Source organism: Etheostoma cragini, chromosome 1 (assembly GCF_013103735.1).
Source record: "Etheostoma cragini isolate CJK2018 chromosome 1, CSU_Ecrag_1.0, whole genome shotgun sequence".
NCBI classification, from domain to species: Eukaryota; Metazoa; Chordata; class Actinopteri; order Perciformes; family Percidae; genus Etheostoma; species Etheostoma cragini.
The window spans coordinates 8523544-8545602 of NC_048407.1; the positions used below are offsets into that span (position 1 = coordinate 8523544).

The following is a 22059-nucleotide window of genomic DNA, read 5'->3' on the forward strand; positions in this document are numbered from 1 at the left end:
GCACTGCAGTGTAGCAGTAGAACATGGCATCACAGAACATGGAGCGGGACCAAGGCGACAGCTGCTACCCTGATTTTTGCAATGCAATTGGTAACCAGTGAAGCGAGCAGAGGAGCGGTGTAGTATGAGAGAACTTGGAGAGGCTGAAGACAAGTCAAGCTGCTGTGCTCTGTATGAGCTGCAGGGGCTGGATGGCACATGCAGGCAGGCAGTCCAGCCAGGAGGGAGTTGCAGTAGTTTAGATGTGAGATGACTAGTGCCTGAACCAGAACTTCCGCCACGTTCTATGTTAGAAATGGACATATTCTTTTGATGTTATGCAACATGTATATACACGATCATGTAGTTGCAGCAATGTTGGCAGTGAAGGAGAGTTGATCATCAAGTGTCACACCCAGGTTCCTAGCAGTCTGGGTGGGGACTACTACCACAGAGTAATTTTTTTTGTGGTCAAATTTTTATATATATATTTTTTCATATTTAAGAAATTAACAGCAACAAAACATTTTAAAAAATACACTGATAAGAAGAACACACAGGCAGACACAAGACAAAGGACCTAACAACTGAGCATGTTAGAGCCCGGACCTCACAGAGTCAGCGATGCACCGCCCTGTGTCCAGGGTCTTCCCCGGAGCACCATTAATCCGCCCCGTGGAGAGTTCCCAATAAACCTCATCCAAAAAGGAAGGGCTAGACATGTTTTGTCGTGGTTTCCAAAAGCTTGCAATCATCCTCTTTGCAGCTGTAATCCAGCATATACAGTACCTTTCTGAGTTCAAGAGAGCTGAAAGGCTGACAGGTCCTTTAGAATCAAGACATTGACCGTAACAGGCACATTAACATTAAACAAGGCAGAGATTTTGGATGCAAGATTGTTCCAGAACTGACCAACTGCAGAACACTCCCAGAACATGTTAATTATTTTCACGTTATGCATTTTCACGGGGGTGAGATATGTCCTATGTATGAAGTTAATCTGCTGATGGTCTGGATTGCGTGACACTTCTGGAATGTTCGACCATACGTCATGCCAGTCAAGATTGACACTCAGGCCTGGGCAATCGCGTGCCCAGATCCTCTCAAAAGGAAGGCCAAAGTGGCCAGATATTACTAAGAACTGATAAAGCCTAGACACCATACCACAGTTTTTAGGGTGCACAGCAAATAACTTAAGGATAGGATGAATGGGCAAAGGCCTCTGCCAGAGCCATGGAGAGAGAAGAGTGACACTCTTTGATCTCGGTAGCGGGGTGGTCACGTGGTTCATGTCAGACTGTGTAGTTCCACACACACGCCATGCTGTCATGGTCTTCTATGGGACTGACAGCAGCGAGTGCGATATTGAATGAAATATGAATGAAAACACATGAAATCAGTGAAGTACTTGTTTCACTGTTATTGCATTATTGCATATTTGTAAATGTCAGTTTTACAGTTCTAGTGCTAGGGTGGCAACTGAAAGGCAGATATTCTCTTAGGGCTGCACAATTATGGCTAAAATGATAATCACGATTATTTTGATCAAAATTTTTATCACGATTATTTCACGATTATTTGTTGATTTTAATCTAAACTAATTTTATCGTCACATAGGCTATTTATAACTGCGAGAAGGAGTGTGATGGACGCTACTCACAGAGAGACAGCTGACTCATTATGAACGGGTCCAGCACGGGTCGAATGGCGGATACACACTGTTTGTTAGAAAGTTTGTATCGTCACTGCGCTGCATTTTTATGAACTATGACATTCTGGCCATAGGTCACATCTCTGGCCCAGGTCCAGGTCCAGCAGCACCGTCTCACATGCTGTTACTCTTCCAACTGAAGTTAGTTGTATTCAATAACTTCTGTGTTCTTCGCCGTGGCCGCCGCGATAGCAGAGTTACCAGCGGAAACACTGGTACAAATACAGGTTTGCCCCTCATACTTAACAATATACAGTTAATAACTGTGTTAATAACAATTAAAACTGTGGACAAATGTAAGAAGTGTTGGCCGGTGGCCGCTGTGTGACCGGGCGCAGAGAGTAAGACGAGAGAGTAGAGGAGAGATCCAACACAGGCACGGATTTACAGAAGAAATGGGTCATGTAATGCAAAATTAAACCATATCCATATAAACAGCATTGCAGCGGATGCAAGGAAATTAGCACCGGTGCGTCCTTGACGAGCTTACAGCTAACAGACGTTACTAGCACCAACTAGCACGGGACAAAATGTTGCGTTTACTGGTAAACTGGTAAACCTTGAGACTGACGTATAACCAACTGCTATTTGTTGAGTTTCCTCCCGTTACTTTGTCCATTGTTACTGTCTACATCTAGAAACTAAGCTGCACGTGGTGCAGGGAACTACTGTGACTGACTCATGAGCAGACAGGGGTTTACGGAGCGGTAGATTGGCTTTGCAAAAAAACTCAGCGTTCTATGAAATGACGCTTTAAAAAAACAACAACGCTCGATCACGCAAATTTGATCATGGGAAGTCATAATCATGATCGCAATTAAATTTGATTAACTGTGCAGCCCTACATCCACTATAAAAACACTAAATAGGACAATTAAAGATGAGAACCCACTTCAGAGAATATATCTGTAGTATAATACTCGTATGTAGTACAAAGAAAATGTTTTCTTAAAGGCAAAATCAAATAAAAAAATAACCAAAATAAGTTTAAAATACAAGAATAAAAACCTTTTACCTCCAGAGTGATTGTCAAGTCTTACACACAGATATATATATATATATACTGTAGTATATAAATAAAGGGATTTTTATAAAACTTTTTTATCACTAAAATGATTTTGTGTATAATCTGGTGAGCACAGCTTCAAGGTTTTACAGCATCAGTGACGTAGCTTTCCGTGTACTAGAGCAGAAAAGTATAGTGGTCCTAATAAAACCTTTTATCGCGTCCCACAATATCCTGGGGTCTTCCACAGAGCCAACTTAAATTTCTGTAAATATCTGGAATTCAGCAATAAACTGAGTGATGTAGGTTTGTTTTTCAGTAAAGAAGTATTGAAGCGCCATCTAACCGCACGTTGAGCTGGCCAAGGATGGCGGGGCAAGGGACGCCTTTATGGTCAGACAATGCCATTGGACACAACATAGCTTTATCAACTGGATCAAATAATTGAGGGGATACAAACAGAAAATATATTCTGGTAAAAGATTTATGTCTACCTGAAAAAAAGGAATAATACTTACAGGTGGGATTAACTACACTGCAAATGTCTATAAGCCTCTAACTGCTGGTCCCTGATTTCAGAACATTTGTAGCCTGAGCCTAGTGGCCTTTGCGTTCGACTGATCCATATTTAGGTCTCACACAGAGTTGAAACATGCACCAACAATAAAAGAACAGTCTGTTAACTCAAGCATTTGATTGGTGAGCATATTGTAGAAATTGCCATCAAAACATTAGGCACGTAAGATGACAGAAGTTTTCCTAGCAGCAAACTCTATGTGGAGACCAGAATCCTGCCTGTATCATTTGAGCAAGAGGACAACACGTTAAGTGGAAGATTCCATTTGACAACAATGGCCACTCCTTTTGTTTTAGAACTTGCTGATGAGGATGCAGTTGTGTGATAGAGTCTATTGGCTGCCTGCAGCAAATGTGTCTCCTGTAATAATGCAATGTCAACAATTCTGTTTTTTAGTAAGCCCAGAGTGCTGGCTCGTTTATGAGAAGCGTTCAGTCCGCCACAACTCCAAACTTAATAAAAGATCACCCATTATCGATTAAGCTTTGTTCTAAATGAGAGTAAATGTGAAAATTGCTACTGCCTTTTAATTTAGTTAAATCCTAACAATAGTGCATCCAAAGGTAAGGCCCTCATTACACAAACCATGTAAAAAAAAAACACAGAACAAGAGCATATAATACAGTGACGCAAAAGAGAAGAAAGAAGTCGGGGAAACATAGCCAGACGGCTAACACTCAAAGTAGGCCTGTGATCAAGACTGGATACGGAAGGTCGGAAGGATGACAATGGAAGAGAGAGAGAGAGGTTTCTCTAGCAATGTGAAGCTGCTCAGTGACAGCAAGGAGGGTTGTTTCTGTTCAGTGGCCAGCCTTGAAGCCAGACTGGTGGGGATCAAGAAAGTTGTTCTGGTGGAGATAAGTAGAGAGTTGAATATAAACGGGATGCTCGAGAGTTTTGGAACTGGAAGAAGGAAGACGGGTCTATCTTGTTATTTAAGTCAAGTCAAAAGACTCCCTCCCTAATTCTCTCTACCTCGATGTTATCTCATGTTCCTTGGCAGACACCATTGTTCCCTTCTCCAAAGTCCCAAGGCAACCAAGCCTGGTGACATGTGCACTGCAGCTCTCACATCCATTACCACCAGGGATAATCAAGACAAGTTAATGTTGAGTTATAAAATGTTATAAACAATGTTGTGAAAGCAATTATTTCTGTTTAATGTATGATGCAGCCAGGATGGGATTAATATGCATTTTGTCCTTAAAGAGGTCAAGATGACCCATTTGATTACTGATCTGGTCAAGTCTGGAATTTGGAGCTTCCTCCTACCCACCAGGAGGTGGCCTGCTGTCTCCTGCCCCCTGGGGTCTTAGACTAGGCTAAGACAATCCAATGTTGATTAAACTGTATTGATGTTAGAGTTTCACATTTACACAACAGACTCTTTTGATCCGTAACCAAAAACGACCCCCAAAGGGGCAGAGTTTAAAGGCTTGTCCTCCCCCATTGGACAACAAAGATGCGCCGGCGTGTTGCCGTGCCAACAGCGGACAAATGAGAATGGATTTGAATGCACCAGGTGAAAAGGAACCGCCCCCGGTGCAGGGGATAAAAGTTTGGGATTAAGAATATTCAGGACTGGTTTCATGTGACTCCGTCAGGGGAAGCATGGATCCAGTCCGCTGTCAGCTGCAGTGTTATCATGTTGTGTGTCTTACTGTCTTTGTCTTATCATCTTCATCATTGTGTTGCATTAAACCTTTCCTTAATCCTCAAATGGACCCTCAGTCTCCTTCCTCAGAGATCCAACGAGAACAAAGTTAGTTACGAAATTCTAACATACGGCCCTTATCACTGCTATTCTACCATGGACCATCCACGTCAGTTTGCCAATTTCTGCATCAGATTCAGAAAAAACACATAAAAGCGGTGCTCCTCAAAACCGTTTTGTATATTGCTTGACGACCATCCAATTTTGACCATATCAGTGCAATGGGAAAATGATTCAAACAGGGAGGACAGAAAAATATTTAAGGAAATATTACATTCCCTGGACGTTTGAAAAGTGTATGCACCATGTAATCTGCAATAAAACCAAATAATGCATATTTTTATACCCAGTCACTGAAGTGATTGGTCTTTATTTACAAAGTGTCACAACCCAGCTCCTAAGTTGGGGTTGTCACTAAAGTCCTCTCAGCTACAAAAAAGGCATACTTACTGTAAATTGTATGTGTCCATGTTTTATATCAGTCACGCAAATGGAGAGTCTTACCACACTTAAACTAATATGCTTCTTCTCTGCCCTTTCACCTTTCTTAAGGAACCAAAATCAAGGATATTGCCTGAAATCAGTTCCTAGGTCCTTGGCAAGTGAATAAATAATTAAGGCACTGATTACGTCACATGTTAAAAGGTATATATGCAATGACTTCTTTAAAAACAATAGACTCATACAAAAGTAATCAATCTCAATCAGCAGTCATGACCCCCTAGAGGTGTGTTTTGATGTCTGTATATGCGGAGACCCTGCCCTCTGCCTGTATTTTCTCTTTTCTTCTCATTTTGGAGAGTTGGGATCATGGTCAAAAGTCGGGACGCTTCTGGGTGCAAACAAAGAGAAATGTCTTATTTCTATGGACCTACCTTTCCATGAATTTCTCAGACACTCAGTCAGTGGGGAAAAAAATCTTTTTTAGTGGACGTATATTGAATGTAATTGAGCCGTAGGATTACTCAATACTGGGCACGTCCCCATTAGTCACATAGACCATAAAACGTGTGAAAATACTGCAAAACAATTGTCTGGTTTTAAGCCCAAGTTTTGTACATACAGTATACACAATGTGTGTACATAATTTCTCAATGTTGATTAAGGAATTTCCCAGAGATGAAATATCTTGTCACGTTTCCTGTAGATTACTGGGATTCTGAGACTAACTTTTCCTGGTTGAATAAAAAAGCAAAATGCAGCTGCCAGACTCCCAAGCAGATCATTTCGATATACTGTATTACTTTGAAATATCATATTCATTGTTACCATTCTGAAATGCATGATTATTAGTTTGTTTAAATTATTTCCTGCTCCTATGCCTGCTGTTATTTTGGAAAGTCTCTTTATGTTACATTTACTCATTAATTAATTCATGGCATTCTATCCAAAAGTTTTCAGTTATGATCAAAAATATTTTCCAGATAAAAAGTAAGTAAGTAATGGTTGTTTAAAGAGCTCTACAATTCAAGTGAATTTCAGAAAGTATTACAATCAGCAAACTCTACACACAGAGGGATAAAAGGGATTCAAAACATAGTAGAAGGCCTGCTGAAGACTGTGGGCCTGTTTCAACTTGTTTTATAAAAGCCTGTGTCACTAGTGCAGTTGATGAATTTAATGACGCTTGATTCTTACTCTGACGAGCACTTTCACCAACATCTGCCAGACGATTGACCAAAAATGGGAACCTCCACATGATACTCACTGTTACCCTCGGGCCTTTCTGGTATGACTTGGACTTTTTTTCAACAGGAAACAAAGCCAAGCTGTGAGAAGGAGCAGCTGTATGGAACAACTGTGGGCCAAACAACAGGTACTTTAGTACGCAGATACATAGGCCTACATACAGTGCATAGGCCTACATACAGCACACACACACACACTAGAGTCCAGGTCTGGAGGAATTTTTCTGTCTGAGCCCGGCCCCCGTCTGACATAGACTTGAATGAACAGGCATTAAGAAACTTGTGTCCGAGCCCAACCTGAGCCCGACACAGAATCTCATTTTTTCTCATACTAATGACACATGTAGGCTAAGTTTTTGTGAGGAAAGCCCACTTTTATTAAGCAACTGCAGGAAGGCATTTGGAAATGTCAACAGATAAGAGCATCAGCGCACGCGGTGCAACAAGCACACGTTAATAAGCTGTTTAATTTAAAATGTTCAAAGCAAGAGAGACTCGTTACCTCCAAGGCTGACGTAATAAAATGAAAACTTTGGAGTTAAAATCCTGTTTCTGATGAGCAAATGAGTGAACTTGGCTTTCAGTCTGGGGTTTATTTCGGACACCGTACACACTGTGTACAAAATGTATTCCACCAACTTTCCTCCGGGCGCTGGGTACTGTAGGACTCAGGACTTGTCAGGCTCTGGTCGGGTATCCCTTCCTTAACACACACACACACGCGCACACACACAGAGTCAAAACCCCATCTGTGAGGTCTAACGTTGTTAGGCCAACTTTTATTACATGTTTTGGCTGGCCATAGGTAAACAGCATGTTACTTTAATTTTGATAAAACTCCCACACACTGTATAACCTGCAAAACACAAACAGTTTTAATATTAGGCAACGTTTGGGACTGGACCATCTTCTGGCAAAAAGCACTATTCAATAAAATTGTGACTGTGAGCCAAAATAATATAGCACAATGTAGTTTCTGTATTCATTTCCAACTATTGGTATGCAGTTAAAATGGGGGAAATTGCATTGCAGGTTTAAGGTGTGTGCCCCTGAATTTTCTGCCTGTGCCCCTAAAATTGCTCTTAGTAAATAAATTAATCTGGGGCCCCTGCTACATAGGGTACATATATTAATCTATGCTGATATATGTTCAAAATGACCACTTAATAGTCATGTCTTGCTTTAGATAAAATCTCATATGTGGTGTTTGCATTTATGGGTTGCATTTCATACGCAGTAATTTACACAATGACAGCTGTTGGTCAATCTAGGCTATTTGATTTGGAAATGGGCTCAACTTCTATAGATTTAGAGAGAGAAGGGGAACAGGGGCTCTTTCAGTAGAGGCAAAGATTAGCCTGCTACTTGTAAGTTGATAATACATCATGGTAAATGTACCTACCTACCTTACACTCTTGCAGTAGGCTTACTTGTCCCTTGGCTCTGCAGCGTACCATAACACTAAATAAGATATGTTGTGGGCCTGAGTTATGTTATGTTCTATGTTATTTATTTAATTAAGGAACAGTTATTTCTCAACTGTGTTCGGGCTTCGGGCGTCATCAATAAAACAATATATGCCTCTAGCCCAATACGCGCTACACAGAAGACTTCCTTGACAAGCCTCAGGACAGTAGACTACAAATCCCATCCGGCAATGTAGCCTGTTTGTATGTCGCGTATTGATGACGTAGTGTTAGCAGATATTTGGGTTTGATAACGTTAGCTGTTTTAACCACAGACTGCTTCTAAACATAAGTAAGGTAAGTAGTTGTGTTTTTTAAACTTGTTTTACTGGCCGTAAGAGAAGTCAAACTACCGTTGGCACGGCGCAACACAATGCGTTTACAAGCGTAACTAATCTATTTTCAAAGTTAGTCTAACTGCTGCAGGTTATCTAGCTAAAGCTACAGCTGTTAGGTTTATCGTTAGGTGAGGCAAAGATTAACGCAAGCTGCACATATTTACTTAGGTACCGACTCAACCTCCTCATGCTCCATAACTGGGACAACAGGAACGGTAATGCACGCTGACTCCTCTATTGGTACAATATATTTGCGTTTCAGTCTTTAGTGACTTTAGTTCATCATCCAACTATGCGTGCAGACATGTAACTGTTAGGCATGTAGTATTTCAGACAACAGAGTTTAATAACACAGGAAACGGTCTTTGGTTGTCCGTGGGAGTTGATCTTATCATTATTCTTTTTCTATGGCAGTAGCAACTGTAGAGACGTGAGTCACAAACGAAGTAACTTCAGTAAGGACACTTGGTCAGCTTACAACAACAAATGACAAAAATAATGACTGCTACACAGGTCATAGTTCTGTAGGGTCCATTTGATTTAAAGTACCCTGCCAAGTCTTGTTAAAAGTCTGTAATTTTAACTTTTTTGGTTAAACCTGAAACAACAAAAAAACAAAAAAACACATCAAGTTACAGAGCGGATTTGCAGCAAGTTGCCTATTTATTAAGTAGAATGTACTATCTTGCATCTAATCAACTGAAAACAATGTCAGTTTACATACAGTATGTTAATTAAGGTTATATTCCAAAAATGCATCATGACAACCGCAAATCATGTTACTGATAAACACAGAACAGGATACAGTGACACTTCATTATGATCTCTATAAATTTGAAAACTCATACAACACAGTATTGCTCATCCAAGTACGTGTGCTGACATGTAGCTACATATCCAGAGAATTTACACCAGAGTTTTCTAGAAGGAAATGGTTGTGTAAAGCTTCCCCAATAAGTCACGACCAACTGCCACTTTGCTCGTTTGAAAGCCTTGACGTCTTTCTGTCTCATGGGTGGGCCAAATTCTCTGGGTGGGTAAAGCTAGAAAGCGGAGGTAATCTTGCCCCTTATGACCTCATAAGGGACAGGATTCCAGATTGGTCCATCTGAGCTTTCATTTTCTCAAAGGCAGAGCATGATACCCAGGGTTCGGTTTAGACCTATCACCATTTCTAGCCACTGGGGGGACCATAGGCAGGCTGGGGGAACTCATATTAATGCTAAAAACAAGTAAAAAAAAAACAAACAAGTTTATTCATTTCATATAAATAAACTTGTTTTGCGTGTGGAACAAACTTAAATTCCAAATTCACATACATACATGTTAAATGGTGGATGAAAAGTTTGTTTAGTCTCCGCCCTGCACTTTGATTGCTTTATTGTGACTATTATTACCATTCTTCATCACACCCCCAACCGGTCGTCAGACTCCACCTCCTGGGTCTGGGTCTGTCCCAGGTTTCTTCCTAAAAGAAGTTTTTCCTTGCCACTGTTGTACTGTTGCTTGCTCTGGAGGGAACTACTAGAACTGTTGGGTCCTTGTAAATTATAGAGTGTGGTCTAGACCTACTCTATCTGTAAAGTGTCTTGAGATATAACTCTTGTTATGAATTGATACTATGAATAAAATTGAATTGAAGTGAACTAGGCGTGTGCTATACTGCAACATTTAGTATTGATCCGATATCAATTAAATACAGTGCTAGTATTGCGGATACAATACCGATTAGGCCTGCACGATATTGGAAAAAAATGACTTTGCGGTATATTCCCCCTTGCGATATATATTACCATATGAAAAAAGAAAAACTATTTTTTACAAGATGACATAAATAGCTCTGTTTGGAAATAATAAATCATTCTTGACTACTGTGGTGACTTTTTAATGAAAAAGGATCTTTTCTAATGTGACCCATTCTTTGTTGAACTTTAATTTTAACTTTACAAACACCAAAGCAAGTAAGCGCTGGTTGACTAGCATGACACCATTGTATTCATATAATAATCAGTCCAGGCTAACGTGAATGACAGTGACTGCATGTTGCTTCCTCTTAATTTCAGGTTGTGGTCGACTAGCGGGGCCAGCTCCTTAGTTTGATAAATAGATCAGACCTGAACGTCACGCGCACTAGCAACAAACTCTGTGTATCCAAGAAGAATTAAATCAGTTGATATGACGTTAGATCAGACACAGACTTCTGTTGTAGATTAGTGTTACTTTTCCAGCGTTGCGGCTCGGAACGTTGTGGCCGGGAGACGTTGTGATTATGTTGCATTAATCAGGTGATTTAGTTTGTATTTGCAGAGAAAATAAAACACTGACTGCTGTAGCTTTACTAACTACCCATCAAAAACTATGCACATCACTGTGTCCTACTGTCTTTTTTTCTATACACGGAGAGCCTCACTTCCATAACAATAAACCCCGTCGGACTATTGTCACATACACACTGCCCACATGGCTAACTGTCTTAAAGGGGAAGGGTCGGACGGTAATAGTCATGTAAAAGGAGAACAGTGAAAGATTTATTTTCTATCAAGCAGCAAAAAAGGATTAGCATCCACATTGCAACGTCCTGCAACGTGACTATTGCTCATGCGCACATCGTGATGTCAATGCTAAAACACATTATTGTTAAACCACAATAACGATACCTTTTAATAATGGTGGATGCATCTACGGCTGCACGATTATGGCCAAAATGATAATCTTGATTATTTTGATCAAAATTTTGATCAAATCATTTTGATCTTCTGTGTTCTTCGCCGTGACGGCCGCGATAGCAGAGTTACCCGCGGAAACACTGGTACTAATACAGGTTTGCCCCTCATACTTAACAATATACAGCTGTGTTAATAAAAAATTAAAACTGTGGACAAATGTCGGAAGTATGGACAGGCGGCCGCTGTGTGGCCGGGCGCGGAGAGTAAGACGAGAGAGTAGAGGAGAGATCCAACACAGGCACGGATTTACAGAAGAAATAGGTCATGTAACGCAAAATTAAACCATATCCATATAAACAGCATTGCAGCGGATGCAAGGACATTAGCACCGGTGCGTCCTAGAGGAGCTAACAGCTAACAGACGTTACTAGCACCGACTAGCACTGGTCACTGCTGTTGTCTGAAAAACACAGTCTGTGTGTGCATGTGTGTGTGTGTGTGTGTGTGTGTGTGTGTGTGTGTGTGTCTCTCTCCAATAAAAAAATAATTAATTATTGGAGAACCTATTTTTTGTAGTTTGCAGCAGTATTTTTTACTGTTATTTATTACACTTCATTTCAAAGTTAGTTTAAAAAACTGTAAACTAAAAGTCAATAATAAACAAGCACATTGTGTTACTTATTCTTTTTCCCCCCCTAACTTTACCCTAAAATGAACCAAACTGTGGCTTCAAAACCGAGAAACGTACCGAACTGTGATTTCAGTGTACTGTTACACCCCTAGTACACACATGCATACATACATGCATGCACACGGAAAGACACCTTTTCATGAGGATTGTTAAAGTAATATAATAGAGAAATGCAAAAATGAAATTGTTGCTGGAATAAATGAAGAAATATGAATAGATATAATTAAAAAGGTTGCTTAATATCTGAGGTAGGTGAATATGACAGCATAGTGTATATTTGAGATATCTACTTTTTTTAATTATATATATCTAAGATCTAAAATGCCTAAAGAAACAAAAGTGAAATACAATACACATTATTACGCATTTACTTAATACGTAGCATAGGCCTAATCTATTTAACAATTGAATAACGGTACAAAAGGACACTTATATTAGGCCAGGTCTTGCCTTACAGTCATTTTCTGAAATCCAGCCCTTTGCTGAACAAAAGTGACAGTTGACTATCAGTCTTTCACTGCAAATCTCACCCATCCTGTAGCCTCAGAACCAACCCTTCAGGTAATTCTAGCTGTCTAGCTTACAGACATATTAACATTAGCTGGTCCTTCTCCATTAAAGGTCCCATGGCATGAACATTTCACTTCATGAGTTTCTTTTTAACATTAATATGATCTCCCCCAGCCTGGTGAAATGGTGATAGATGTAAACCGAGCCCTGGGTATCCTACTATGCCTTTGAGAAAATGTAAGCTCAGATGGGCCGATCTGGAATCCTGCCCTTTATGATCTCATCCTCCACCCCCAACTCAGATACAGTATTAGGGGACCAATAAGGCCTATATAAAAAAGACCTCAGATACAGTATTAGGGGACCACTAGGGTCTAGATAAAAGAGACTTCAGATACAGTATTAGGGGGCCACTAAGGTCTATATAAAAGAGACTTAAGATACAATATTAGGGACTACTAAGGCCTATAAAAAGAGACTTCAGATACAGTATTAGGGGACCACTAGGGTCTAGATAAAAGAGACTTCAGATACAGTATTAGGGGACCACTAAGGTCTATATAAAAGAGACTTAAGATACAGTATTAGGGACTACTAAGGCCTATGTAATAGATACTTCAGATACCGTATTAGGGGACCACTAAGGTCTATATAAAAGAGACTTCAGATACATTATTAGGGGACCACTAAGGCCTATATAAAAGCATCCAAAGAGAACCATGTCATGGGACCTTTTAAACCAGTCAGTTACTGTAAGCTAACACATGCTAACTGACACTAACTAGCTTTCAACATTTACTGAGCATTCTGCCAAAAAGATCCCTGTAGGTGTTCGTTCAACATCCTAAATGTACAGTCAGTGCTTGTGTACATGCAGCCAGCTAGCCCACTGGAAACCATTTTAATGTGAAAGGCTGTCTGTTAGGGCTGTTGAAATTAATCATTGCGTCCATTCATTGCAATGAAATCGATTTGAATCATTGACAGGAAAACTTAGGGGGGGAATCGATACAGCATAGTATTGCGATATTTTCAGTGGCAATACTGTATCGATACACAGTCACAGGCGCCAAGTATTGATCTTGTATTATACAAAAAGGTTGAAGAATATTGCAATATATTTAAAATTGCAATAATATCGTATTGTGGCGTAAGTATCATGATGAGACCGTATTGGGAGGCTTCTGGTGATTCTCACCCCCTAGGATAAATATAATCAAATTGTGAGATCAGTGAAGAGTCACTTCAAACCCCTACTGTCTGTCATTTAGGCTACATGGTCTGGCAGCTTAGTTTTTGAATAAACTTTCTGATGCGTCAGGTTAGTCTCTCATGCCCCTCAGCTCATGTGGGCTCACAGTTCTATGGTGCTAAAAAAAACAAAAACAATAAAGTATTTGCAAGTTGTGAAACACAATTCTCAAATGAATGCAGAGTGATATGTATCCACAAATGCATATTTGTGTACGTGTGTTTAATTTGTAACTCTTATTTAAGTTAAAAGAGCCCCCCATCATCACATACCCTTCACCATACCTAGAGAAAGGCATGGGGAACTTTCCATAAGTTCATCTCTCAATGCAAATAAAACCAGTTATTAAGCTTACTGAAATAACACCCGGCCAATCTCTGTATGGTGAAGGGTATGTGATGATGAGGGGTTAGTTCCCAAAGGCCAATGGAACTTTATCAGGATGCATAGTATCCTGATCCATGAAATAACTGACCTTTAAAAATGCCTCTATGGAAATTTAAAATAGGGGGTTGTATACCTATGCTCCCTGTATTTTAAGGAAGACCATTTTAAAGAAAATTTGTGTCTTTAAAAGGTTGGATTTTCCTAATTGTTTTTTAAATCAAGGCATTAAGATCAATTTCCAAAAGATCTTTTTTTGTTCTTCTTTTTGATCACCTCTAGCATGGGTGTGTAAACTGTCTCAACCAACTGTTTAACGTGATGGGAGCTCAGGTCCCGTCACCGGGACGTAAACTCGCCGTTTTTTGGAAGTGCTGACTTCTCTCATAAATTGCAAGCATTAAACCGTCATAAACATGCTCATGCCATACATCATTTGAAAGCTTAACGTCTCCTGATTCCATCGAGCCCATACACGAAGCAATAAGGGGACTCACAACGGTTATAATCATGTTCTGAAGTAAAGAAACACAGAAAGATTTGAGTCTAATCGAGTGTGTGTTTCCTACCTGTCTCCTCGTGTCTTTAATCACAGCGGTGAAAAATCGCCAAAAACCTTAGTTTCCTACATCGAAAACACCCTAAGGTATTAGAATATCCAAGCCTTGTAATCCATAATTATCTGGTCCCTTCACAATCTTGTAGTTTCAGCCCAAGTTTTGACGTAGAGAAATTTAGATGCATCTAAATTTAGTGCAGCATTTCTCGGTTTTTATCGATTGTAACATTTTCCCTTTGCGGGCTAGAAATCAAATCGACACACCATTAGAATCTGTGGCTTCTGCAGAGTCCAATGAACCAGCCAATAGCATCAGCCTATCAAGAGATATCCTCAAGCTAAGCCAATGATATCGCACAGTCGCCATTGGGCCCACCTGGGAAAGATTGACAGTGGAGCCCACGAATTAGAAGATAAGGTCATAAAACTGGCATCCCTGTGTAGCCAATAAGAAGACGAGTTGATTGATATCAAACATGGCCAACAAAAACTATTCCTGTGATCTCTCACAGCTGTCTGAAGGATAAGGAAGTAAGATGGTGACCTAAGAGCACTACGTCTTTCTCAAATTACACTAGAATCAATGTTACGGCAACCATTTCCCACACATCTTCTCTTGGCATTGTCTCTAAATGTGCTCAATCATTTTCTCACAGGAGATGTCCTCTCTGTGTGGCACCAGCAGCAGCTGTCAAGAAGCAGGTCAAGAGGCTACAGAGAAACAGGCAAGCATGGCATGACACAATGATGCAATGGAAACACAGCTGGACTTACTGACAGATGTCTGCCAAAGTGAAAAACTACAGTATATATTGTGGGACAGCCTCTGGTATGAGACAGAGTTGCCTTACCATGTTGCGATGCGGTTGGTAAGGATGCTCTCGATTGGTGCAACTAGAAGTTCACCAGATCATGAGGAGACTCAAAAGCACAGTGTATGCACACATTTTAAAACATGGATGGTGTTACTCTGTATTTTTGTTATTGTTAACAAAGACCAAAACCAACAATACGTTAATCCGTCTCTCAGTACTTTTTGACTTAGCTAACCTGTTTACACACAGTGTTGCAAGAGGGTGGCGATGGGAGATTGAATCAGAACTACCTAAGGGTGTGTGTGCACTGGAGGGAACTACTAGAACTGTTGGGTCCTTGTAAATTATAGAGTGTGGTCTAGACCTACTCTATCTGTAAAGTGTCTTGAGATAAATCTTGTTATGAATTAATACTATAAATAAAATTGAATTGAATGTGCGGGTTAGGGACTTGATATGTTGGTATGTTGATAGTTTGATATGTTTATTATGATCCAATACAAATACATCACCAAGATTTCCGACTTTGGACCGTACAGCTCAAGAAAGGGACTCCAAAAAGTTTAACAATCTTGCAGGCTGTAGTGTTCGGAGCAACAATAAGGACTTTGGTCTTATCTTCATTAAGCTGCAAGAAATTGGTTGCTGTTTAGTCCTTAATGTAAGACAAGCATTTGAGCAGTACTGACACTTCAGGATGAGGGGGATTGAGTTATTGTTGGGTTTAATTTGATCTGGGATTTGTGGCAATAACACCAAACAATACCTTAAATAATAAAGTTAAATTCAGTCGGGCGTTCAACAGCAAATGAAATGTATGCATCGGTTATACTAAATAACAGTTTTCTGTTACAGGGACACAGTACTGGTACAGCAATGCCATCAACAAAAAAGCACAGTGCTTACCCATTTAACCATGTGCCTTTTAAAATGTAAAGACTTCTATTCACACTGATGCATGCTAAGATTGTTAAACTTGATCTATGAGAACTTACAGGAGAAGGAGCATCCTCGTGTTCTCATCCCCGAGTTATGCCGACTCTTCTACAAGCTGGGATGGGTGACGGGGACGGGCGGAGGGATCAGTCTGAAACAAGGGTTCGTACGTACATTCATTTCTTGCAGAATATTGCAGAATCAGAAATGACACGCCTATATTTAACTTTTCTGTTTGCATATCTTTGACAATCATGCCAAAAATGTTTTCCGACATTCGTTTGGTGACAGAATTGCAGCGAGGCTGATCTGAGGTCAGTTACATCAGTTTTGACAATGTTTGCAAATCTAGGGTGAAGACAGAAGGTCACAGTGTTGCCATAATGAAACAGAATTCAAACTGAAGGCTTTGACAGGTTATTACGACCATCTTTGAACTGTGGTGTTTTGGATGGCAGCTACAAGGAAAGCGCCACCCGTCAGCAAATCCCCGTTTGAAATGGGGAATGGCAGACATTAATTTGAGCCAACAGGGGAGGATGATGGAAGTTCAAATGAAACCAAATTAGATTTACTGACTGCCACTGGTATTTCACTCAGATAGGAGAAAATTGTAAGTCTTAAGTGACTGACAGGAGAATTTCCTTTAATCTTGTTAAATTATTATACTTTTTTTAGATTTTTGATAGAAAATAAGCACCACTGCAATACTTAATCCATCCATCCGTCTTTATCCGCTTATCCGGGGTCAGGTTGCGGGTGCAGCAGCTCCAGTAGGGGACCCCAAACTTCCCTTTTTGTGAGCCACATTAACCAGCTCCGACTGGGGGATCCCAAGACGTTTCAAGGCCAGGTTGGAGATATAATCTCTCCACCTAGTCCTGGGTCTTCCCCGAGACCTCCTCCCAGCTGGACGTGCCTGGAACACCTCCCTAGGGAGGCGCCCAGGAGGCATCCTTACCAGATGCCCGAACCACCTCAACTGGCTCCTTTCAACACGAAGGAGCAGCGGCTCTACCCCGAGCTCCTCGCGGATGACTGAGCTTCTTACCCTATCTCTAAGGGAGACGCCAGCCCCCCTCCTGAGGAAACCCATTTTTGCCGCTTGTACCCTGGATCTTGTTCTTTCGGTCATGACCCAGCCTTCATGACCATAGGTGAGGGTAGGAACAAAAACTGACCGGTAGATCGAGAGCTTTGCCTTCTTGCTCAGCTCTCTTTTCATCACAACTGTGCGATAAATTGAATGTAAACCGCTCCCGCTGCTCCGATTCTCCAACCAATCTCCCGCTCCATGGTCCCCTCTCTCGCGAACAAGATCCCAAGGTATCTAAACTCCTTATCTTGGGGTAAGGATTCCACCCTAACTGAAGAAGGCACTCCGTCGGTTTCTTGCTGAGAACCATGGCCTCAGATTTAGAGGTGCTGATCCTCATCCCAGCCGCTTCACACTCGGCTGCGAACCGATCCAGTGATTCCTCAAAATGGCCGTTTTATTAAGAGCGAGGGCTATTTTCTAGTTTTTTATGAAGTTGAAAAACAGGGAACATTCAAGTTCCAAATGTCTTGTGGCCCCAGCATCATCTACATGGTCTACTGAATGAACTCTTCCCATGTATCCATATTGTGGCTGTGTACGCCGTTTCTAAATTGATGCTTGGATTGTTGAGCAGGGGAACCTTATTTACTTTAGATGAAAGAAAGTGGATGGATATACAGTATGTTATGGAATCTAGACGGTAGTTTTTCATTTTACCCAAACAATATAATATAAGTTATATTTTTATTATTTTTATTTTTTGTTGTATTTACTGCTTTGGTTTGACTCACATATGACTCCGAGCCTGAGGCGGCCTCTCCAAACATTGCACACAAAAATCAATAGGCTTTATCTGTTGTCTTTACTGCTAGATTGAAAAAATAATGCAATGGCTTTATCCTCTACATTCTACGGGGAAAAGTTACGGCTGTCAATATATAAGCAAGAAATATGATCATGAAAGATTATGATAAGGTTGTTAGTTGATAACTTCACCATTTAAATATATTTTTTTCCATTGGGTCTTGTGGTCCAGGCTGTAGAATAAAACATTTTCCAATGATGACTTATTTCTTGGTTAAGGAAAATGTTGAGACATTATTAACATGACATGAAAACAATGGACACTAAGATACAAACATGTTAGATTAAAAAAATGAGGACTCAAGCAATAATTACAGGAAGTCTATGAAAAACTTTAAAAAAAAAAGGAATTACTTAAAAAACTGCCCAGGGAAATGGGTTCTTTGTGGATGGCTGGTAAAGCTTTGGTGAGTGTTTCTTAGCATCTAGAGAGGACTGCTCCTTACATAACACCCTACCATTTTCTGTAATGCAAAGACATAATAGCCTGAGAAGACTCCTATTATTTTTAGACCATGTAAGGCCCTCGCCCTTCTTTACCTTATTAAAACAGATATTTATTGTATACCTCACAGAGAACAGATCTACATCGCACCATCAGGCGTCCAGAAAGAGAGAATACAGGTAAGCAGGTTACTGTATTGTTCTACTCAGTACAAATAATCAAGAGTTCAGATTGAGCAGCATTATTTTAAAAACTAATTTGTGTCTTTACACCTGTTTAATGTTTGTGTTACTCAGCCAGAAGACATGTTTGTGTGTGACATGAAGGAGAGGAGCATCAGCTGTCCACCTGCCTGGAAGAAGTTAAAGAAGAGCCAATGTACACCACTTTTTATGAATGCCTATACTATGAGAGGTGAGTCATTATTATTACATTTGTACACAATGCCACCCATATTAACCACCGTTTGCAGTTTGTCAGTGATAAAACTGATCAGTGATCCCTGTACCCCCAATTGTCCTTTTTAATTTAAGTGATTTACTTGTTTTGCCTGTGTCAGAGTCCAATCCAATGTTTTTTAGACAAAGAAAAGAAAAAGAGAAAGAAATAGGAAAACATACAAATTACTTTTTTATTTAAACATGTTTCTTATTTGAAAGGCTGAATGGAATAAGAAATGTGGAAATGTTTTCCTGAATGTTGGTGATTAGGTTCACTAAAGGTGGTAAAAACGGTTTTGAAATTGTGTAACAAATAGCAATGGAAACAACATTGGAAATCCATTAACAGACGCCAAACATTCTCCTCTGGTCTTCTTTCTTTTATTTAGCAGCTACATTTCACAAACATTTTATTTTTATTCTATTTTCTTAGGAAAGACTTCCTCAGAAATTAAGGCTGAGTGTGAGGTTATTGTCTTCAAAATGGAGTTCTTGCATGGGGAAGCGGTGGGGTGTTGAAGTATTGTTTTAAGAGGAAATTCCAAGATATATAATATTTTATAAAGAAGCAAACAAGGTTCCATAAGGCATCGTAATTAAAGGTCAACATTTTATTGAAATATCTCAGCCAAAAAGTATGTTTTTTTTTTGTTTTTTGTTTTTCAATTACTTATCATCTCTATCGTGGAATACCAGGTGAGAGTTTATATCTTTTACAGATAGGGAAGCCATCAAAAATAGAACTTGAACTAACACAATTTAAGTTGTTCCAAAGAATTTTAAAGCATAGTGCACCTTGATGTTAGTCATCATCTGTGGCATGCTTTCTCCTGCCTTATTATAATTATAATTTGAGAATGACAATACCAGTAGACAAAACTGAAATCCTGCTTTTCCTTTGCTAAAATACAGGCGCACAGGCAGTTATACACACCCACTCCAAGGCTGCTGTCATGGCAACACTGCTGTATCCTGGTAAAGAGTTCAGGATAACACACCAGGAGATGATCAAGGGGATTCGTAAGGACACATCAGGCACTAACTATGGGTATGTAATCAAGCAGCAAGGATTAGTCAAGTCCAAAGAGCTTCCAATCCCTTTTATTTTCAGTCAAGTGAAAGTTTACAAAATCTTGGTTATGAAAGTATCTTGGCACTTGTAGTAGAAATCATAGCTGCAAAATGAACAATATGAATCCTTTGTGTAGATTTGAGGTGTATCTGCACTCCACCTGGGCAGACACATTAGACTTAAGGCACAATCCAGCATGTTTGTAATGAAACTGTTTTTGGATTTTATAGCTAGAAAATGCTGCTGAGCTTCAGTAACATAATCTTGTAATTACACACTCAAAATCAGCTCGAACCCTCTCTCACAGCATAGAAGAAAAGAAATGGAGGGCTGAGGGAGTATCAACTGTAGGACTTGTTTCTCTTAAATACTTTAGCTTTGTTGTTTGAAAACACACCTGAGATGAGATAAGATAAGTTTTTATCCCAAGGGAAATTGTTGTGCAGCAGTTGCAGTACAAAGTGGGAAATAAAATGTTAATGCGGATAAAAATGTATGTTCTTATATAGCACTTTTATAGTCTCAACGATTACTCAAAGCACTTTTACGTAGTACAGGAACCATTCACACACAGTCATACAGTGTGGCCGAGGCTGCCCTACAAGGTGCCACCCATAGACATAATAAAGGGTAGACGCCGCATCGACCGCTACTGCCTATTGGCGCTGACGAAACTTGGGACCGCCATCTTGGACCGGTCACCCGCTCCACTCAGTGTACTGTGTTTGGCAGGTGAAATGAGCTGTCAGCGCGTTAAATTAATCAATCTCACTGAATACAAAAGTGATTTTCATGTTTTTTTTTTGCTACAAAGGTCATAAATGTAGCTATGAAACTGGACACATGGTTAGGCGTGTTTTAATATTCATAGTGGGTTTAACAATAATAAAATATTCTGATATGATATAAATTCACCAGACGTCCGAGATCAAAACTGGGAACACAATTCCCAAAAAGGGAGAAAAACGGGGACATTTCCAGTTTGACTATCAATCTGATTGAAAAACCTAATGTTGTGTCTTTAAAAACAGAACAGGGACAGAGGTAGTTTTTTTCTTCTGTATTTGGTCAGGGACAGAAAACCGAAAACGGGGACTTTCCCCTAAATCCAAGGACGTCTTGTCACCCATAGATCAGGCATCCTCGGTGTATCAATCATTTGTAAATGATAGGTATTTGCAAAATACCCTTACATCACATATGTGATGTAGGCTATAATAGGTATAAATACCAAATCACACATTATAAATATGATAGGGAAGAAGAAACAGATAGTGACCGTAAAGTTAGATATTTAAGTACAAGAAACAATTTGATTATGTTATTAGAGTCTACTTGAAGCTTTTTATATTTGTCTCTTTCACACACACACACACACACACACACACACACACACACACACACACACACACACACACACACACACACACACACACACACACACACACACACACACACGTTGTTCTGCATCAATCGCCTCCCAGACCTTGACATTTAGCAGCCGCACTCCCAACACACACAGACACACACACAACCCTAGTGTTGCACGACAGCACAGAATGTGATATTAGAACATCGACATGAATTGCGATATTTTTATATTGCGGTAATTTTACATATGTAAAATTACAAAATAGATAATGGAATATGGATTAGGAATATGCTGCACAAATTAAACAAGTTTTCTTACAACAAAAGGTTAATTTCAACTGAAATTCATATTGGACTGGTCCAACATAAATAAATAACGAAGGACCATTTCTACAGAACAGGACGTGTTCTACTGGTCGGACAGTATAAAATGCGTAAAGAAAGTTAACAGGACAGACCCACAAAATAAACTATATATTGCATATCGCCACTTTCGATATATTTGCCTATTTTATGTTGTGTTGACTCTACTCAAG

General features: G+C 39.9%; 1 protein-coding gene across 1 annotated transcript in view; it reads left to right on the forward strand.

Annotated features, from left to right (window-relative positions):
* Positions 1-8302: 8302 nt before the first annotated feature.
* The window catches only part of apip (APAF1 interacting protein), an 18019-nt gene continuing 4262 nt past the window's right edge, over positions 8303-22059 (forward strand). Inside the window, exons 1-6 of the mRNA XM_034876498.1 lie at positions 8303-8438; positions 15198-15266; positions 16354-16454; positions 18771-18819; positions 18937-19054; positions 19993-20128. Of these exons, the coding sequence (XP_034732389.1) occupies positions 15201-15266; positions 16354-16454; positions 18771-18819; positions 18937-19054; positions 19993-20128 (470 nt within the window). The 5' untranslated portion in view covers positions 8303-8438; positions 15198-15200. The remainder of the gene's footprint in view (positions 8439-15197; positions 15267-16353; positions 16455-18770; positions 18820-18936; positions 19055-19992; positions 20129-22059) is intronic.